Source organism: Ylistrum balloti, unplaced genomic scaffold (assembly GCF_031769215.1).
Source record: "Ylistrum balloti isolate Yb309-2 unplaced genomic scaffold, AGI_CSIRO_Ybal_v1 Utg371318, whole genome shotgun sequence".
In the NCBI taxonomy this organism is placed as follows: domain Eukaryota; kingdom Metazoa; phylum Mollusca; class Bivalvia; order Pectinida; family Pectinidae; genus Ylistrum; species Ylistrum balloti.
Window position 1 is genome coordinate 946,972 of NW_026782703.1, and position 17,826 is coordinate 964,797.

The 17,826-nt window shown below is 34.4% G+C and overlaps 1 protein-coding gene across 1 annotated transcript in view; it reads left to right on the forward strand.

Moving 5' to 3' along the window:
- LOC132561997 (glypican-5-like) overlaps positions 1-15,632 on the forward strand; it is a 130,329-nt gene extending 114,697 nt beyond the window's left edge. Inside the window, exons 6-8 of the mRNA XM_060226723.1 lie at positions 6,975-7,080; positions 7,536-7,755; positions 11,071-15,632. Coding sequence (XP_060082706.1) covers positions 6,975-7,080; positions 7,536-7,755; positions 11,071-11,207 — 463 coding nt within the window. The 3' untranslated portion in view covers positions 11,208-15,632. The remainder of the gene's footprint in view (positions 1-6,974; positions 7,081-7,535; positions 7,756-11,070) is intronic.
- The last annotated feature ends 2,194 nt before the right edge of the window (positions 15,633-17,826 follow it).

The window sequence follows — 17,826 nt, forward strand, 5'->3', positions numbered from 1 at the left end:
GAAAAAAAACACCCTTTTTTCTGTTTAATATGAGTGTTTCCATCATTGCACAGAAGTTATTATGGATCCTAAAGGATATTTTGATTTTTAATTTTACATATTTTTGGCAGCATCACTAGTCCATTTTAATTTTCTGAGGTAAAGTCTTTTTAAGCTTCAGAAATGAAACAGCTGAATCCAGTTGAGATTGGGATAACTAAGATAAATTTGTGATCAAAAGAAATTGATATAGATAGGTTGTACAAATTGGCATATTGATTTAAATTGATGCAGGTAGTATTTGTAGATGGACCCATAGAAGGAAAGAGTAAGAGCTAACACTGCAATACTATGGAACATTCACATTACAGTTGTCAAGAGATCTGATTTGATAAAATATCAGTTAAAAAATTTTTTTTTTTCTTTATGACTAGAAAACATCCAGTCCTTTGAAGTGACTTGAAGTTGATCTTTCTGTATATGATTGGTGTGATGGTTACCTTCTGTAGGTGTCATATTTCCTTATTTCATTAATCTAACTTGATATATAGGTGTATAGAAAAATCAAGCTTTTTTCCGACCTTTTATACTCAAGCTATTATCTGACCATGATTTTTCATATGATATTGAATCTGCTGGTTCTTTAAACAGATGCTTGGTTGGAAGGATGAATGAATGAAAAAAATTGAATTTATAAACAGAAATTTGATATTTGAATTGAAAAGGGAGCATGGCTGGCCTTCATAAATATTTAGTGTGTGTTGCCAGTGATGTAGCAGAGTGATGATGATGTATAATGACTTATATGTTGTTATTTTAATATAGCCTCCCTCACAGCTGTTTTGAGGAAGTATGAAAACGAGCAGTAGAATCCCACTGTGCATAAGGCATATGATAGCTTTTTCTCATTGTTGGTGTTCATTTATGTGGAGTTATCCTCCCCTGGGTCCAAATTATTGACGTATTTGTGATGTCAGAAAGCAATTTCAGGTGTTGATCATGAAAATTCCAAAGAAAATACCTAGAAATACTATATATGAGACAGAAGTGGGTACTGACACACAGTAAAAAACATGGACGGGCAGTAGTTACATCCAAATAACAAACCTTTGTACTGATTGGATTACTAATTAAGGCTCCTTGTGTCACTTAAAATAAAAATTTGTATAAAGGAATGTAAAAATGTGAGAGAAAGTGTTTCAGTAATTGACCCCATTAAGAAAAAGCCTTGTGATGGATGGATATAGTTCTTGTATGTATAATTTATATATCTGTACTGAAGTGGTACCTACTGTCAATATTTCTTCATGGAACTTGAAACCGCACACCTGGTACAGGATTTCAGAACTAGACTTCTACAAGAGTGTTCCAACAGTTTGTATTCATTATTGTAGACAGCGGTAATTCTGTAGGTGATTTTTTTTTCTGTAATGAAAGTGATATTGATTAACTTGAGTTAATCTTTTGTCTTTTGCCAAGTAGGGAATGGCATAGTTACACAGTATTATTGGACCAAGGGATGTTCAAGCATTGTAAACCATTTTTATATCAATGTGGTAAAAATTACTTTAGTTCATCATAGAAATGGATGTTTATTATTTATCTTGGTGGTTTTGTTCTGTGTCGCTAGATTGAAGGTGCATTTATAGCTAAGACGAACCAGAAACGGTTGTTAACAGTAATGTTCACTGTTCCTGTATCTAATGTCACAAGTACTGTACTAATGTTTAATTCACTGAATGGAAGCAGTTATTGCTAACATTTTATATATCTAATCATTCTAGGATTCTTACTTCTTGTATTGTGTGAGGGATCCTAATGACTGTAGGTGGTGTTTAAAACCTTTCTGAACAAGTGTTTCTTTTTCCCTGGAAGCTTTCAGCTTTTTACAGTTATGGCCCCTATAAATATCAAAAGAACAGTTTCTGTCCCCTGTGGACTTGACATTATCATTATCCCTAAACCTTCCTTAATATCCTAATTTGATGTAGGGCTTTAATTATTGGCAGTATATTGTTATTCTTCTGTTGTAAAACTCACTTATTGTGGATAATTAAGACTGAAATGCAAATTAAAAAAAAAAAATATATGAGTTCATTCAATCATCTTGGCCGCTAAGATTTGTTTTTATTCCAAGTGAATATTGAAAATTAGGTTGGATTTGAAATATTTATGGGTTTGCACTGTAGTAATGACTGCCTTTGCAGGTTGGTTTTACTTTGGTCAGTTTATCAGAAAAGTAAATTATACAATGGAAATGTACTGCATTGGATCCAGAGCCAGACTCAAATCTGGGCAATTAAATCCTAAAATTGTAGATAAATAGCCTACTCAAAGTAACATCACCACCACACAGCATTTCCTGTAAAGGATTCACTCACCTTTCAAAACAGTCCATATCAAAAATGATATGAAAAATAATATGAAATTACTTAGTTTGATTTGAAAGGCACACGAAGAATGGATAGCTCATTTGAAAGGTACCCCTTAATTGATGACAGGGTTTTAATCAGAAGTACAAAATAATTGATTACTCATTTGAAAGGTACCCATTAACTGATGACAGGTTTTGATCAGCGATACATTTGAAAGGTACCCCTTAATTGATGACAGGGTTTTGATCAGAGGTACACAAGAATTAATGACACATTCAAACATGATTAATTAAAATGTGAATCATTTTAATATCTATGACATGAAATGGCTGTGGAATACAGTGTTCCCCGGACGTTATTCTATTACAAATCACTTCTCCCTCTTACTTTTTTGACAGATATTGATCTTAGATTTGACATGTAGTTGTACAATATTAATTATCATTTGATTCTGGTCGTCTGATGGGTAACAGTTATGGACCTTGAATTAAGAAACTTTCAACAAATCTACTCATTTTCTCACAGCTAGATGGGAATATTGGACTGAAATTTGATGTGTAGTTGTATTATGAGAAGATGGAGGTCAAGTTGATATTTGTTTAGTGGTCAGCTGATGTATATATGTATTAATTACCAAACTTTGTTTTGGCTGCTAGGGGGGAATTTAAGCATGTACAGATCTAGTTGGAATGGAGTGTTTTATGTTAGGTAGCCATAACAAGTTTTCAACGCATGATTTTTAGAATGAAAAATAATAAACCTTTTTCTAAATACAAAATTGTTATGGTAATTGAAGTCAAAAGATGTTTACACAGCTAATAAGTAATTACACAAGTGGCCACTAAAGACATTGTGAGTCATAATACTTAATAAATTATATAGCTAGATCAGGAATATTTAGTAAAATGAAGTACAACACCAATGGCTGTTTAAGCCAAGTGCTAAGTCTTCTTCTTTGTGGTGTGTTTTGCTTTAATCCTGTAAAATTATAGTCTTTATGTGTAATTTTTCCTGGTGACTTCAGGACGTTGTGAGCTATATTTGAAAACACTGTGGTCGCTGCGATCACAGATGCATTCTTTGTGGATTCAGTGAGGAATTGATAGTTTGTATGTTAATATGAACCTACAAATGAATTATTGTGCTAGCAGTTCTTGCACTGGAGGTATTTGATATTCAAGCCGGCAGGTCACACTGTTGAAATGGCAGGCTGCATTTGATGGCTGCAGCCATGCAACACACGCATGTGGAACAGACAACAATGAAATCCAGTCGTAATTCTCTATATGGTAATATTGGAATTAGCATGATATGCATTTTGTCGTGTAGGATGTGTCGTATATTTTTCCGGGACGCCAATTATTCTGCCAAAATGTAGATAGGGCTAGCAAACCAAATCTAGCATCAAAGGTACAATGTTTTTTCTCCCCGTCCCTGACTCCAACAGGAAGTCATGGTCCATGACCTTACAGGTGACCTTTGTAGTGCTGAATAGGGAGAAATTATCTTCTACACCAGTGTGACCTCTCTGGTTACTATGGTCACTGCCAAGGTCACACCTAGCCTATTCTGTTATCATTCCACCTCCCAACATGCATCTGGTAAATTTTCATTGTTCTTAATCAGGGTTAGAAATACTTTTATTTCCTGTTGTATTACATGTAAATCCAATAAACAGATGATCTTGTTCAACAATCTCATTGAAACTATCAGACAAAATGATGACTGGAGTCAGTGTTTGATAATACTGCTACAGTTGGATTTTATCATAGGTGGGAAAGATTAATATAATATAGATATATGTCGGTGTATGGTATACCAATTGATTAATATAATATAGATATAGGTCAATGTATTGTATACCAATTGATTGATATAATATAGATATATGTCAGTGTATTGTATACCAACTGATTAATATAATATAGATATAGGTCAATGTATTGTATACCAATTGATTAATATAATATAGATATAGGTCAATGTATTGTATACCAATTGATTAATATAATATAGATATACTGATTAATATAATATAGATATAGGTCAATGTATTGTATACCAACTGATTAATATAATTTAGATATATGTCAATGTAGGATATACCAATTGATTAATATAATATAGATATAGGTCAATGTATTGTATACCAACTGATTAATATAATATAGATATAGGTCAATGTATTGTATACCAATTGATTAATATAATATAGATATATGTCAGTGTATTGTATACCAACTGATTAAGATAATATAGATATAGGTCAATGTATTGTATACCAATTGATTAATATAATATAGATATATGTCAGTGTATTGTATACCAACTGATTAATATAATATAGATATAGGTCAATGTATTGTATACCAATTGATTAATATAATATAGATATATGTCAGTGTATGGTATACCAATTGACATACAATTTAAGGCATGTACAAATTAAACAAGAAAATCTAGTGCATAATTCATTAGCTTACAGACAGTATGGATCTAGAGAAAGGTGAATGACAGGAGGTAATCCACAATATGTTGGTACTAGTTATAGACAAGTAGTAGTTATAGACAGGTATCAGTTATAGACAGGTAGTAGTTATAGACAGGTATCAGTTATAGACAGGTGGTAGTTATAGACAGGTATCAGTTATAGACAGGTAGTAGTTATAGACAGGTATTAGTTATAGACAGGTAGTAGTTATAGACAGGTATCAGTTATAGACAGGTAGTAGTTATAGACAGGTATCAGTTATAGACAGGTAGTAGTTATAGACAGGTATTAGTTATAGACAGGTAGTAGTTATAGACAGGTATCAGTTATAGACAGGGACTAGTTATTGACAGGTAGTAGTTATAGACAGGTATCAGTTATAGACAGGTACTAGTTATAGACAGGTAGTAGTTATAGACAGGTATTAGTTATAGACAGGTAGTAGTTATAGACAGGTAGTAGTTATAGACAGGTATCAGTTATAGACAGGTACTAGTTATAGACAGGTATCAGTTATAGACAGGTAGTAGTTATAGACAGGTATCAGTTATAGACAGGTATTACTTAGACAGGTGATAGCAGGCGATAGATATAGACAGGTGGTATTTGTAGATAGGAGGTGATTATAGACATGTAGTAGTTATAGACAGGTCTTAGATAAAGATAGGTGGTAGATATAGACAGGTTGATGGTTATAGACAGGTGATAGTAACAGACAGGTGGTAGATATAGACAGGTTGATGGTTATAGACAGGTGATAGTAACAGACAGGTGGTAGATATAGACAGGTTGATGGTTATAGAATGATGATAGTAACAGACAGGTGGTAGATATAGACAGGTTGATGGTTATAGACAGGTGATAGTAACAGACAGGTGGTAGATATAGACAGGTTGATGGTTATAGACAGGTGATAGTAACAGACAGGTGGTAGATATAGACAGGTTGATGGTTAGGTGATAGTAACAGACAGGTGGTAGATATAGACAGGTTGATGGTTATAGAATGATGATAGTAACAGACAGGTGGTAGATATAGACAGGTTGATGGTTATAGACAGGTGGTAGATATAGAGAGATGATAGATATAAACTGGTAATAGATATAGACAGATGGCGTATTTAGACTGTTTATAGAGAGTTGGTACCTACTAGAGACAGGGTACATACTAGAGACAGGGTACCTACTAGAGACTGAGTACCTACTAGAGACAGGGAACCTACTACAGAGGGTACCTACTAGAGACTTGAGTACCTACTAGAAACAGGGTACATACTAGAGACAGGGTACCTACTAGTGACAGGGTACATACTAGAGACCGGGTACCATCTAGCGACAGGGTACATACTAGAGACCGGGTACCTACTAGAGCCAGGGTACCTACTAAAGACAGGGTACATACTAGAGACAGGGTACCTACAAGAGACAGGGTACCTACTAGAGTCTGAGTAACTACTAGAGACAGGATACATACTAGAGACAGGATACCTACTAGAGAGAGTGCCTACTAGAGACGGGGTATCTACTAGAGATAGGGTACCTACTAGAGGCAGGGTAACAGGGTTTTCCATAAGAGCCGGTTGCCGGCCAATTTGACCGCCTTCTTTGATCATTTGGCCGCCTACACCAATCCAGTTCCTTAATAATGTTCCGTACACGACTACACGTACACGGCAGACAACCCCCACCTCTCCGCATTGTGGCTCGGGTGGCTTGCTTCGCCGGCCTCCTACTTTCACTACACAGCCTACTACTAACAAAATTATGGAAGCCCCTGGGGTACCTACTAGAGACACGGTACCTACTAGACAGGTGACTAACATGACTGATGATTTATCCTGTAGACTGACCATTTCCTTTCACTTGAGAATCCTCAAAATGAGGTCACATAAGTTTTGACTGACGGAAATTGGTTTCAGTTTAAATATATCACATTTCATGCAATGTTTCCTGGTGGCAACATTAAATTCAATTCTGACATTTAATTCTAAAAGGTTAGGTCATCTGCTTCAGTTTTAATTGATCATTACTTTTTAGGTGTTTCAGTTTTTTAAAGAAAAAAAGTTTTATTATAAAACTTGTGTGATTTTAATACCTGTAGTGCTATGTGACATTCTGTGTGTGTGACAGGTATCATCCCATGGTGGAAGGACTGTCAGCCTACGCACGAGCTGTAAACATAGACATGGACCCAAAGATCACCACACTAAAGGAAAAACTCTTCCAGATGAAAATGGTAAGTAAAAGATTCTATGACACTCATGGAGGTTCTGTTCAGTCACTTTATGATTTGAGTGTTTTTTGAGCTTTGATGATTTCATTAGAACAGATTACTTTCTTCAACAACATTAGATATGAGCATGGATTAAGACTTGGTGGATAGATAATCATCATACTTGACCAAACTTAAAGTTCAATAAGTCAAAGGTCATGGTCATTGATCAGCAATGAAGATTCTTAAAATGATGCTTCGCTGTGGAAGGTCAAGGTCATCATTGCTGTTCATATAAAGCTTTTTTCATTGCACTGAAATATTCTTTCAATCAAGTTTCAAACAATTAAATACACATGATTAACTTGTATATTATGTTGTACATATTAAACACACATGAAATATTTTCTTCATGAAATTGAACTTGGCTGAAACCGAGCACATGGTTACCTTCCTAACTGCTCTGTATTTCATCCTAGAACCTCAAGGTACGATACAGTGAACAGGAAGAACTGATGTTCTCTGATTCTGAGGACCCAAACACAATGTTTCAATATGGTAGTGGTGACTCGCGAGGACATAACAGCTTCACATCTGATGATGAAGACTTGGACGGCTCGGGTAGTGGAGTCTACTCCATTGGAGGAGATGAGGGCAGTGCGGACGACCGTGTAGACAGACCACACGAGCCTGTCATAAGTAAGTGAGACAAAAACATTTTGATTTTAGATTGATTTGACCATTATCCACATAACAGTTTATGTATTTCATTGAAGATGGCAATCTTGTGTGGGAATGTTTTCTGGCAAATTAGAATGTTTTCTGGCCAGTTAGAATGTTTTCAGGCCAGTTAGAATGTTTTCTGGCAAATTAGAATGTTTTCTGGCCAATTGGATTGTTTTCAGGCCAATTAGAATGTTTTCTGACCAATTAGAATGTTTTCAGGCCAATTAGATTGTTTTCTGACCAATTAGAATGTTTTCAGGCCAATTAGAATGTTTTCAGGCCAATTAGATTGTTTTCAGGCCAGTTAGAATGTTTTCAGGCCAATTAGAATGTTTTCATGCCAATTAGAATGTTTTCAGGCCAATTAGATTGTTTTCAGGCCAATTAGAATGTTTTCTGACCAATTAGAATGTTTTCAGGCCAATTAGAATGTTTTCTGGCAAATTAGAATGTTTTCAGGCCAATTAGAATGTTTTCAGGCCAATTAGAATGTTTTCAGGCCAATTAGATTGTTTTCAGGCCAATTAGAATGTTTTCAGGCCAATTAGATTGTTTTCAGGCCAATTAGAATGTTTTCAGGCCAGTTAGAATGTTTTCAGGCCAATTAGATTGTTTTCAGGCCAGTTAGAATGTTTTCAGGCCAATTAGATTGTTTTCAGGCCAATTAGAATGTTTTCAGGCCAATTAGAATGTTTTCAGGCCAGTTAGATTGTTTTCAGGCCAGTTAGAATGTTTTCAGGCCAGTTAGATTGTTTTCAGGCCAGTTAGAATGTTTTCTGGCCAATTAGATTGTTTTCTGGCCAATTAGAATGTTTTCAGGCCAGTTAGATTGTTTTCAGGCCAATTAGAATGTTTTCAGGCCAGTTAGAATGTTTTCAGACCAATTAGAATGTTTTCAGGCCAGTTAGAATGTTTTCAGACCAATTAGAATGTTTTCAGGCCAATTAGATTGTTTTCTGACCAATTAGAATGTTTTCTGGCCAGTTAGAATGTTTTCAGGCCAATTAGATTGTTTTCAGGCCAGTTAGAATGTTTTCAGGCCAATTAGAATGTTTTCAGGCCAGTTAGAATGTTTTCAGGCCAATTAGAATGTTTTCAGACCAATTAGAATGTTTTCAGGCCAATTAGATTGTTTTCAGGCCAGTTAGAATGTTTTCAGGCCAATTAGAATGTTTTCAGGCCAGTTAGAATGTTTTCAGACCAATTAGAATGTTTTCAGGCCAATTAGATTGTTTTCAGGCCAGTTAGAATGTTTTCAGGCCAATTAGAATGTTTTCAGGCCAATTAGAATGTTTTCAGGCCAATTAGATTGTTTTCAGGCCAATTAGAATGTTTTCAGGCCAATTAGAATGTTTTCAGGCCAGTTAGAATGTTTTCAGGCCAATTAGAATGTTTTCAGACCAATTAGATTGTTTTCAGGCCAATTAGAATGTTTTCAGGCCAATTAGAATGTTTTCAGGCCAGTTAGAGTGTTTTCAGGCCAGGCCAATTAGAGTGTTTTCAGGCCAATTAGAATGTTTTCAGGCCAATTAGAATGTTTTCAGGCCAGTTAGAATGTTTTCAGGCCAATTAGATTGTTTTCAGGCCAGTTAGAATGTTTTCAGGCCAGTTAGAGTGTTTTTAGGCCAATTAGATTGTTTTCAGGCCAGTTAGAGTGTTTTCAGGCCAATTAGATTGTTTTCAGGCCAGTTAGATTGTTTTCAGGCCAGTTAGAATGTTTTCAGGCCAATTAGATTGTTTTCAGGCCAATTAGATTGTTTTCAGGCCAATTAGAATGTTTTCAGGCCAATTAGATTGTTTTCAGGCCAATTAGAATGTTTTCAGGCCAGTTAGAATGTTTTCAGGCCAATTAGATTGTTTTCAGGCCAATTAGAATGTTTTCAGGCCAGTTAGAATGTTTTCAGGCCAGTTAGAATGTTTTCAGGCCAATTAGATCCTGTAAAAGAAAGTCCTGATATTTTACATAGTAAACAGTTATAATTGACTTATTTCAGTTCAACACAGATTTGCTAAAACCGAAACTGTGATTTATACGTCAGGATACTGACAGACCTATTAGAAATTTCATATGTAGAATTTGTATACATCCTGATGAACAGATCCTATTATTTTTGTACTGAAAATTCTGTGTTGTAGAGAAGTCTATGACATGTATTAAGCAATAGGCAGGATTACTGAACCACTTGATTAGGTTCTGAAATGTGGACCAGCTTTCTAGCACCCCTTTACTTGGACAATTTCTAAGATTTCTAACACCGGTGGAAAATTTTATTATCGTTCTCCCTGGATCTTATCCATATAGAATAGTGTAGCTGTATTGATTCACATAGCAGACCAATCAATGGTTTCTATGTACTGTGTTATTTGAAAGTGTTTAGCAGTTTGTTTGTTATCTACTGTCCTTGTAATAGTTTATGGATTCTATCAGGTAATTGAATGAATATTAAGAAAAAAGGACATATACACACACTTAAAATAGAAGGCATCGTTAAATTAACAGGATTCGTGAGGTTTCGTTATCCATTGAAGACTTTTGCCTGATTGAGTAAAGGAGATAGGATAGTTGATTGTATGATATTAAGGTCATCTGACCAAAGGGTCAAGATGAACTGTTGCTTTCATGCTTCATCCCTTGTCATCACATGTGCATAACATTTGCCTGCAAAATGCTTTCCTTCATACATGGATTGGTTTCAACCAGATTTGCTCTGATGCATCATCAGGTGTTGGAAATATAATTTCTTATATTCAGAAAATTGATTCAAGCATTAGGGACCTGGGGACTGAGGACGTTAGACAATATATTTAAAGTGCTACTCCTCCTTCATGTCTTAATGGATTTCAATTGAACTTAGTCTGATGCATCATTAGGGGTATGCATTTAATTATCTAATTCAAAAAGTTGATTCTAACAATCTATAGTCTGTCCATCCGTCCGTTGATAGTCAGATGACTGTTGAGGGCCATGGATCTCTTGTTTTGGAAAGTTTTTTTATGTAGCTACTTTCTTTGTCTGTTTCTAGAAACATAGTAGCATTGAATTAGAGAATGGATTTAATATATGTTGGAAAGGCCTTTTAAAATGTTAAATTTACCAAATATGGATGCTTAATACTGAAGGCAGAGACTACTGCTACTTGTAGTAGTGACATCACAGCATGTTTGTTTTGACAATCTTATCCTGGTCTGCTCTGACTTTTCATAAAGTGCATTTTATTCATAAATTGCAGATGATGCAAGTCCTGTGTTGTTGTCATTATTTTGATGTTGTTTTGTTTTTTCCCACAGCACGACACCCACCAAACCCAGATGATGGTATCAAAGGTACAAGACCACCAGGTGGAGACAACACTGGTACAGCCTCGCACATCTCTGTCTCCATGATAGCCATGTTCCTTGGTGTAGCTGTAACCATATTCATATGAAAAGAAAACAAAAAAAATAGTATTTGTCTTGTTATCATCAGATGTGGTGGAGTTATGAATCATCAGATGTGGTGTTGATTCAGATGTGGTGGAGTTATGAATCATCAGATGTGGTGGAGTTATGAATGATAAAAAATTCTGATGATTTTAAATATTGATAGTAGTCAAAGGGGAGTAACTCCTATAATTATGTCAAACCAAATTCAAATGCAGGTATTGTACAAGGACTAAATCACATTGTCTCAAAATTAAATACCGATAATTTCTACATCTTCAATTGACAGCTAGGACAGGTCTACTGACTTTTTGCCTTTATGTCAAACCAAAAAAGATCACATTTACAGTATCAACAAGTCTTTACTTCAATTTTCAAATAAAGGAGTATGAAATTATAGGAGAACAATGCTGCTACTTTTAAGTATTTTTCCACCCTCTTTTGCATTATTTTATTCTTTTTTTTTAATCTTAGAAAATAGATTTGATTTAAAAACGACTACTTTCCTTCATTATGATATCTATCTCACAATTTCCTTGTATAATACTTTCAGAAAATGAGAATCAAATCGAAATACGGAATCAAGTGCTATTTAATGTGATTTTTGTTGAATTGATTTATAATGACTAATTCATATTCTATTTGTCTTGTGTCCTCCAGAGGAACTGTAAGGATTCATAATGATATATATGGGAAAAAAATTGTTGTTTACTGAAAAATTTGTTTGGTTTGAACTTAGCAGCAAACAATGCCCAATATCAAAAATACATTTTGTTTGAAGAAAAAAGAACTGTTTATCATTAAAAAATGTTTTGACTTCAGTTTTAAGAAAATTCTAATCAACCCAAATGGCAATTTGATTGACTTAAATTGAAGTTTAAATATCATTATGTTTTCAGTACAAAAATAATGAATTGGTATGTTGATGTGTAAATACTTAATGAAGATGTCACTTAGGTTTGTCTGAGAGAAGTTCATTTAGTTGTGATGATATAACATACTGTCCATATGTACCAAGATTATTTGAATGTTTTATGCTATAAAGTAAATGATTATTGATTCTCATTTCAAAGTCCTATGATTACCCTTGTGAGAATTATTTCCCTTACATCAGCACCTGTGAGGTAATGTGTAAGAGTTATCTCCCTTACAAATCCATTTAGAACCAGGGGACACATCACACTAAGGCAGCATATATAGCCTAAAGTGTTTGAAAGTATTTTCCTTGTAAAATTTCAGTGTCAGGATGTGGATCTGAATTTTGACTTTTCTGTTATGAAGTGGTATGTAATTTGAAGTTATATATCAGTTCAAGGGAGATCATTTTGTCACATAACAAGAGTTATGATGATTTTTTTGGTATGTAATACTTAAGGCACAAAAACAGCTGATTCCCAATTCACAGTAATTGAGTCGCAGTTTGGTTGTTTGTTTCCTTTTCTGCTAATAAGTATACTTGCAGACCACAAGGTTACAGTAAGGTCGTTATTGCGTTACTCCTGGATCCCTCCAGGTAAGAGTAACAGTAAAGTCTTGGTATTATTCCTGGGTCCATTTGAGAATACCTTAATGGCGGTTACTGTGCCATAACTCCACACTTCGACCTATTGTAACAAGGATAAGGTTGTTGTGTCCTTTTTCTCTGACCTATTGAGGGGAGAGCAAGGTTGTTGTCATGGCATTACTGTCAGATTAAGGCGAGAGTAAGGCCATTGTCTTGGTGTCTGTGACTTGTTGCAGTGATTGTTTTTACCATTGAATGGTGAGATTTTGTTTTATTTGAGAGCTCTAAGCTCAGGATTATTTTGTTTTAGCATAAACAACTCTATATAAGGAGAACCATTGTGCTGCAGTGCCATATTGATCTATGATTTTGGAACATTTCTAATGAAGGTATTGATTTTTCCTCAGACTTAGTTTGAAAACTCAACTGTTTTCTTATAATTCATCAATGTTTCAAAAATGATTATTCCTGTCTAGTGATGGGAAATTGTTATCAATGGCTGCATTTGATATCCTTATATGGAAGTTGTTTTAGGTATGGTTGATGATGTTGGAAGCAACACTAAGATGATCTGTGATCCTATTATATTGTAATTAGTGATTAGCGTGGTGTAATTAACAAAGTTTAATGTAGTCTCATTGTACGTAGATGACAGAAACATGTTACACGTGTAATTTCTGACCGTGTCCAGTACATGTCCACTTTACTTAGTCTTGGACACTCAATATTGTTCATTTCTTTCCAATTTGTCCTGTATATAAGTTAAGAAAATAACAACCTTGGATGATATTTTATGACATGTACATGTATACAAGTACATTGCTTTACGTATTATAAAGTTGTATAGGGTAAAAAGTATTGTTCTTATCACCAAATCTTTGAAGGTATTTTATGTCCACTGAATAGCCCAAACAGGTGTAAAAAAGGCAAAAAAGCTTGTTAGAATATACCAATTTTTGATATCACAAATGAAAATTAGGAGCTATATTATCATCCTTCCCCGTTAAATCTGTGTCCAACACTCTGTAAATGTTTGTTTTCTTATTGTTATTGTTATTTTGTCAAATTACATGTATTGGTAGATTACTTGTATGATATTAAATGGGTTGACCTCTAAACTTGACCTATTAACACTGTGGGGAGCTATGTACAAAGGTATGGTGCTCAAAGTTCAAGGGGCAAAGTGATGAGAAATATGAAGAGGTTAAGGTCACATGAGGTCAAGGGTTATTGTTTTTTGTTGGCTTTTCATGCTGCACAATGTTACTCATTAGAAGCTTTAGAGTTGACACTAAGGGGTCGGATGTTTGGGAATAGTTAATGTCGAAAAGTATTAAAGTCATGGGCGTGCCTCATTTTTGTTTGTGAAGGGTGGGGCGGGGCATGTGGTTGTGGATTGTGATGAACTCATTGAATATATCAATATGGTGAGGGGAGGGATTAGAACAAAAAGTGGCAGAAGGGACGGGGTCTGTATCACTGTATACACCTATGTATATATCTTTTGTAAATATCAATAAATATATATATATATATATATATCAGTATGAGTGCAAATAAGTTGGTTTTTACTACATCTAGTGATCAACCATCATAGACCCAGTAACACGGTCACTCTGTGTTGTATCGTAAATCAAGGAATCATTTTTTAAATATTTTTACATCTAATGATTACTGATAAAGTGTGTTTCAGTTTTCTTTTTCAGACATTATATGGATAACATTTTAGGCAGACATTCATACAGAGTAAGATGTAGTAAAAATTGACTTGGAACTTGAGTGAGAGTATGTGTGTGTGCCTGTTCATGATGTGATATTAAAAAAAAAATCTTGTACTTGTTAATGAAATTCAAAATTTTAGCATAATCAGTTGATGGTACATTTAAGAAAGTCCATCCGTTATTGTACTCTGTGTAATTTTGATTTGATTATATTCAATTCTCCATCTGTTCTCATTATACATTCATGAGTTTTTTGTTGGAAAAAAAAATGTAACTTTTATATAATCAACATTTTACCATTAAAAAAGGTGTAGTGATGATATCCTCATTAAATTTTGGTTATATGAACAAGCATGTAGTGGTCTTGACAATGCACCTTAAATGTTACATTTTAGTCTAAGAAATTAGTGAGGTTTTAAGATCGTTACAAATGCAATAAGTTTTGCTACAACCAAAGATCTGCGATCAAAACAATTGAACATTAAAAAAAAAATAAAATTAGTCAGTCCTTTTAATAGATGAGATTTGTCTGTGGAAGCCACACCTACTTTGGCTGAATAATGTACATTACGTAATGCTTTTGCTGTATAATAATTTTTTGGCCTTAATTATCATATGAGTGTTGATCAACATATTCCGGCCTATCAGGTTATTGTCCAGCAAAGTACTTAATTTTTAAACAGAAATATATGCACAAATTGATTTTCTCCAATAATCGAATAAAAGATAGAGGTTTGATTATATTTGTTATTATTTCAGCAACAGTTTGAGATATGTAAGAATTTATTGTTTTGTCGCAATAATGTTAAAAGCTTCCACATTTGTTTTTCAGGGGAGATAACTTGCATTTCAAGCAGATATTGTCAATTGCCAGTATTTTCATTTAGTGTTTTTTTTCAAGCTTTAAAATATTTTAATTTGAAAGATGAAAAATAAAATGAAAAAAAAAAAAGAAAAAGATTAGAATATTTTATTTCTGTGACAAGTGTAGAAGATTGAAATAATGTTCTGGTTGTTTTTCCTGTATTGATGTATGTAAAAATATTGTTTACAGTGACCTGCTGTAATCCAACCCATTGGCTTTCTGTGGTCTCCGTTTTAGCTGGCTTGCTTTCAACTTTTCTGACATTGTATACATATCTTATGTACTGCTGTCTTGTGTCTGTTGCAAATCATTCTGATAATAAATTTCAGTACTTTTTATATTCCATTTCGTTTTGTGTTTTATGATGATCCAGTCACAGCAGTCATTGTTCTAGGTAACTGAAACAGCAACATCTCATTCTGGATTATAAGTCATGATAAACTTTAAGACACCTGGTAATCAGGGTCATTATCCATGATATTGGTACTCATAAGACACATGACAATCTAGGTCATTAGTCATGAAATTGGTATTCATAAGACACATGAAAATCTGGGTCATTAGCCATGACATTGATATTCATAAGACACATGACAATCTGGGTCATTATTCAAGAAATTGGTATTCACAAGACACATGACAACCTGGGTCATTAGCCATGACATTGATATTCATAAGACACATGATAATCTGGGTCATTATTCAAGAAATTGGTATTCACAAGACACATGAAAATCTGGGTCATTCGCCATGAAATTGGTATTTGTAAGACACATGACAATCTGGGTCATTATGCATGAAATTGGTATTCACAAGACACATGAAAATCTGGGTCATTCGCCATGAAATTGGTATTTGTAAGACACATGACAATCTGGGTCATTATGCATGAAATTGGTATTCACAAAACACATGACAATCTGGGTCATTATGCATGAAATTGGTATTCACAAGACACATGACAACCTGGGTCATTAGTCATGAAATTGGTATTCACAAGACACATGACAACCTGGGTCATTAGCCATGACATTGGTATTCATAAGACACATGACAATCTGGGTCATTATGCATGAAATTGGTATTCACAAGACACATGACAATCTGGGTCATTATGCATGAAATTGGTATTCACAAGACACATGACAGCCTGGGTCATTCGCCATGAAATTGGTACTAATAAGACACATGACAACCTGGATCATTATGTATGAAATTGGTATTCACAAGACACATGACAACCTGGGTCATTAGTCATGAAATTGGTATTCACAAGACACATGACAACCTGGGTCATTAGCCATGACATTGGTATTCATAAGACACATGACAACCTGGGTCATTAGCCATGAAATTGGTATTCATAAGACACATGACATTCTTGGTCATCAGTTACAATACACTGGTGTTTATAAGACACATGGATATATGGTTCTAAGTGTCCTTCGATTCCACTCCATTTTGTTGACATACAACAAAGACTTGGTCCTGTATTCATGAAACCGTTCTAATGCTCAAGCATGAATTTTGTGCTTTGTCATTTTTAAGTTAGAAATTGATAAATAAGGCTGATTTTGCCAAAGATTAAAAACAGTTTGAATGGACTTCAAGTCAAATTTATATTCATTGTTTAAATTTGACATTTGTATTATTTTGTATGATCTAGGTGAAGAATTGCTTGAGCACAAAATCTACGCTCGAGCATGAGGATGGTTTCATGGCCCTGGTTTCTCCCAATCAGTCATCAATTTAATAGCAATATTGTGATCTTGGACATTGAATTTTGTTTTAAATGATTATTTCAGACTACAGCTGGACTACCACTCACTGCAACATTGCTTCATATTATAACATTTGTCTAAAGTTCAGCAGGTGTCATCAAGTTTAGTTTGTAATGTAAGAACATTTGACAGAATCAATATTTGTACAATTGATATACATACATTTAAGTTTTATTGTTATATCTAAACAGTTGAAATATCAGAAGGCAGAATGAAAAACAACACTTCTTTGACCTGTAGGTCAATGTCACATTGCCTTAATTTCAGTGCACCTCACACTTAAAGGCAGAGGCGATAGACCACAATAACTGCATGAAACCGTTAACTGGTGTGGCTGAAACAATTATAGGAAAAGTCAAAACGGAAGGCTACATGTTAAACTACCTAATGTTCAGATGTTTTTCCAGCGTTTTCAAATTTGTAATGGAGTCTTACCAAAGTTTGGCAAGCCCTAAGGTAAGCTAGACCAATTTCAACACTGCGTTTTTGAAAATCAATATTGTGAATGTTACCCAGTACATACTGTAAATATCCAGTGACCTTTAAAGTAACAGTCTATGAGGAGATATGTTGTAGAAAACAATCGGTTAACATTTCCTAACAGGTCCGAGGAGGATAAAACCAATAGTTATCAACAGTTTCAACGCAAGTGGAGTCTCTTGTAATGCCAAGTTCTCCGAAGTATATGGAATTTGAAAGTTTCTAAATTGGAATGATCATATGTCAAATCCATGACAACCAAGAACTCAGCGT